This window comes from Mandrillus leucophaeus, unplaced genomic scaffold, assembly GCF_000951045.1.
Source record: "Mandrillus leucophaeus isolate KB7577 unplaced genomic scaffold, Mleu.le_1.0 Scaffold1267, whole genome shotgun sequence".
Lineage (NCBI taxonomy): Eukaryota > Metazoa > Chordata > Mammalia > Primates > Cercopithecidae > Mandrillus > Mandrillus leucophaeus.
Window position 1 is genome coordinate 149,122 of NW_012101065.1, and position 4,070 is coordinate 153,191.

Sequence of the window (4,070 nt, forward strand, 5' to 3'; positions counted from 1 at the left end):
ACCATGTTGCCAAGGGCTGCTGAGCACTTGATATGTGACTAGTGTGACTCAGGAACTAAATTTTAAATTTTATTTCATTTTAATTAAATGCAATGAAAATGTTAATAGCTGCTTTGGCCAGTGGCTAACGTATTAGACAGCTCAGATCTAGGCAAATGAAAGCAGAAACTACGGCCAGGAAAATTCTTTGCTGTTAGCCTCTCCTCACACCTGTTTTGGATGAGCTCTGCCCCCTAACCTCCTTCTCCCAGTCCCAGCAGAATCTGAAGGAGGCTTCCACTGGGGCTGTGGAATGACGGAGGTGACTAAGGGCAGGACAGGAAGGGAATTGTGTCTGTTGACCCCAGAGACGTACAGGGCCCCAGTTCTGCTTTTGCATAGGACTAAGAACACTCAAAGGATTGTCAAGGTATTCTCGGCCTTGTCCCTACTCAACTGGTCTCCGTTTTGAGGACCACAGAGGTGTGTCACTAGGGAAGGTGTGCAGGAAAGGACCCGAGTCTAGGAGCTGGCACTGGCCAGGGTCCTGCTCTGCTATGTACTCACTGAGTGGCATGTGGCACGTTACTTCCAGGTCTTGGCCCTCAGTTTCCATAAAATGAGAGGGTTGGACCAGATGGTCTAAAGTTTCCTTTTAGCTTTAGTAGACTACGAGTCTATGTCCTGAGGCTTTATTGTGCATGTAATTCTGTTTCAGAGCCGTGTTGTCTCTGACCCATGGAATAGGCAGTTCTGATTGAAGGATAATTAAGTAGAAGTGGCTTTAGGTTACTCCTGCAATACTTCCAAACAAAACCAGACCTCTGGCTGGGCGCCGTGGCTCACGCCTGTAATCCCAGCAGTTTGGGAGCCCTACGAAGACGGATCATGAGGTCAGGAGATCGAGACCATTCTGGCTAACACGGTGAAACCCTGTCTCTATTAAACATACAAAAATTAGCCCGGCGTGGTGTGGTGGTGGGCACTTGTGGTCCCAGCTACTCAGGAGGCTGAGGCAGGAGAATGGCATGAACCCAGGAGGCGGAACTTTCAGTGAGCCGAGATCACGCCACTGCACTCCAGCCTGGGCAACAGAGCAAGACTCTGTTTCAAAAAATAAAAATAAAAAAAACACCAGACCTCCATCCTTCTGTCCTCATGACAACACTTCACAGTAGCTTGGGCTTTAGAGTGCTGATCTGTCAACTAATCTAATCCTCATGATGATCCTGATAATTGCTGGGTCCATTTTAATTGAAAAGGCTGAAGTTCAGAGAGGGAAGGAGAGAATCTTCCAGGGGCCCAGTCCCATGATGGGTGCTTTACACATCACCTTATAACAGCCCTTCGCAGTGTTTAATATTATCCGCATTTCACAGGTGTGAACACTGAGTTCTAATAAGGCAAGATGACTTTCCCAATGTTACGCTGATAATAAGAGGATGAAGTCACTTTTCTCACTCTTCTTCCCCCTTTGCTGTGCTGCTTCCCCTGTTTACAACTTCCTCTCAAGATGTTGAAATGATAAGCTCCTTTTTTGGGGCATTCTTTCATGACACTCCTCAAGCAGACCTACGAGCCTCAACAAGTCACTTCACCTCTCTGTGCCTCTGTTTCCTTAAGTGTGAAACTGGGGACAACAGTCCCTACTTCATAAGGGTGTTAAAACCCTTGTTGAAAATACACAGTGAGAGCATGTATGAAGAGTGCTCAGCCCAGAGCTCATATTAAGAACTCAGCAATTTCTCAATCTTACTCCTTTTAGAAACTGTAGTTTGCCCCCGCCCAAAAGTACCAGGCAATTCCTTTTACCCCCAAATCAAATTAAAATCACAAAGAAACTGTCTGCATTTTATTTTGAAGTTTTATTATGAAAACACATGGAATTAACGGTGTTATCCATGTATTTGCAGCAGCAGAGAAACAGTGAATGTGGACCATCCCCACAGGGGACACTTATTCTTTGGCTAAACAAATATAAATAATGGAAATAACACCTAATACAATAACACAGCACATAAAAAGATTAAATTAAGAGAAGGGACAGGAACTGTGGAGAGGAGTCCTGAGTATGGAGAAGATGCCTCTCATGGAGAAGCATCCAGGCTCAGGTGACCTTCCCTGAAGACTTCCTGTCTCTGAGCAGCTCAGTTCAGTTCCAGGTCATTAACATACTCCTGGACCCAGGTCTCACTGGGGTCAGCGCAGACTTGCTTGCCTCTTTTGGTCTGGAATCTGTAGAACAAGGAACGGACAGATGAGAATCCCATGAGACCTTTGAGGTCATCTGGCTTTATCCCTTGCCTGTGGTCGGCATCTTCCTCTGCTTGACCATGGTCCATGTGGGCAGCTCTGGTGCATGGGATCCTTCCTGGGGCAGCACTGGAACCAGACTCCCTGTAACTTCCACCCACTGGAGTTAGCTGTGGGCCCCAGGGGTTGCCCAGATTAGGAACCAATGGGCATTGCAATCAATATGAACAGATCTCCCCATCCCCTGCCAGCCTGGCAGTGACTTTTCCACAGGTCTTTCTAGCAGGGTTTAAGAAATTGGTCCCTATCTCATGTGACCTGTCCAACTTCCCCTGCTTTCCTGTCCTCTGGATAACTTCCTCCCCAGGAACCCCCTTCTCTCTCGGCTCCCACTCAGCCGCCTTCAGCACTTGAAAAGTGAGTTCATGACCTGTGTCCTCACTGCTCTCAGGGAAGCCTTCAGCCCTGAGAGCTGCCTCCCCACTGCTCAATCACCCCCTCCCCAAAACAGGCCCCCTTTTAAAATCCAGCCCTCACCCTTGCCTCCCAGAGCAGCCCAGGGGTTGATACTCACACCACAGCTGGCTGGGAGCAGAGGCTGCTGGTCTCGTAGTAATCTACCACAAAGTTGCGAGGAAGCTTCCTCACGGTGTAAGAAAAGCAGCAGGCGGTGGGAGGGTCTGAGCCCACTGAAAGGAAAGGCCAGGGTGAGATCAACACTGCACATGGGAGCTGTTTATGTTGGCTTCTAACTTTGCGTCTTCATTGAGCATCCTTGTGGAGCTACCAGAACCCCAAAGAAGGTCCCTTGTATCCATTCCCACCTAACCTGAGCAGGAGTCTTATTCTGAATAGTGGATCTTCAGACAAGAACAAGAAAGAAATGTAGAAGACTGGAACCGGATTCAGTCTCAGAACACATCACATCCCCTTCATGTGACAGATGGGGAAACCAAGGCACAGAGAGGGCCAGGGCTTGCTTGAACAAGTAATTAGAGGCAGAGCCACTTCAACAGTCTGACTTCCAACCCATCCTTTTCCTCTGCTGGTTGCTCATTCTTAAGAAAATAGGAACTTGAATGTTATTGAATATCTACTAGACTCTACAGACTTCGTGGCAATCTTCCTAGCTGCCTTTTGTTCTATCTCCAGATCCCACTGTTTGAGCAGCCACAACTAGAATAAAAGACTCTGCCTGCACCTCGGCTCTGGAAATAGCAGCTGCGAAAGTAGACTTACTTGGTGCTGAGAGTGCTGGAGAGCAGAAGGCAGCTACTAGCATGAGGAGAGACAGGACAGTCACGCACAGCTTCATGGTGTTGGTGGAAGAGAGGTTTTCTCAGAGGTGAGGCTACAGAACTCAGAAGCTTCAGAACCCAGCTGTGTCCTGTGCTGATACTGAGTTGGGAATCTCTCTTTATAGAGACTCTGAGGCCTGGGACAAATGTGGGGGCTCAGCAGAGCGAGCGGAATTTCCATGGTACAGATGATGTCATGGCTCCTGAAGCTAGCTGAGTGAGGAGTTCCTCTCAGCTTCTCTTCCCCAGGGCGATGTCACCATAGAGCAAAGATGAGGGAGGTTCAGGCGAGAATAAAAGGGAAGTGGTACAACCAAAGGCAGCGACCGAGACTGGGGAGAGAGTTGCAACCCCCAGAGGAAAGATGAAATGTTCACACCTGCTACAAGTGGCTTGTAGACAAGAACTGTGCTGCTCTTGGTGGTTGGCACCCCCAGATGCTGGAGGGTTCATGTCAGTCTTTCCAGGCTGGCCACAAGCCTGGCCCCAAGGACAAAGGGGGAGCCAGGGCCCCGCCCATCCCCTTCCTGTGCCTCTTCT

General features: G+C 48.7%; 1 protein-coding gene across 3 annotated transcripts; it reads right to left on the reverse strand.

The window, feature by feature from the left end:
- Nucleotides 1-1,821: 1,821 nt before the first annotated feature.
- On the reverse strand, nt 1,822-3,765 carry LOC105533615 (C-C motif chemokine 4). 3 transcript variants are annotated; one of them, XM_011972089.1, is made up of 3 exons: nt 3,472-3,626; nt 2,807-2,921; nt 1,822-2,199 (listed from the first exon to the last, which is right to left on the reverse strand). In XM_011972089.1, exons 1-3 carry the CDS (start codon nt 3,545-3,547, stop codon nt 2,127-2,129), a joined length of 264 nt encoding a protein of 87 aa, XP_011827479.1. In that variant the 5' UTR covers nt 3,548-3,626; the 3' UTR covers nt 1,822-2,126. The 3 variants fall into 3 exon arrangements, with proteins under 3 accessions (XP_011827479.1, XP_011827477.1, XP_011827478.1); XM_011972087.1 differs by having other exon boundaries at nt 1,822-2,361; XM_011972088.1 differs by having other exon boundaries at nt 1,824-2,214; nt 3,472-3,765.
- Between the last annotated feature and the right edge of the window lie 305 nt (nt 3,766-4,070).

Excerpts from the sequence above, each read along its gene's own strand:
- LOC105533615 (XM_011972087.1), bottom strand. The coding sequence starts at position 3,547 with ATGAAGCTGTGCGTGACTGTCCTGTCTCTCCTCATGCTAGTAGCTGCC. Across the intron at positions 2,922-3,471 it reads TCCAGCACTCTCAGCACCAA|TGGGCTCAGACCCTCCCACC; the intron begins GTAAGTCTACTT and ends CTTTCCTTTCAG. Across the intron at positions 2,362-2,806 it reads TGCTCCCAGCCAGCTGTGGT|TGCTGCCCCAGGAAGGATCC; the intron begins GTGAGTATCAAC and ends GTCTGGTTCCAG.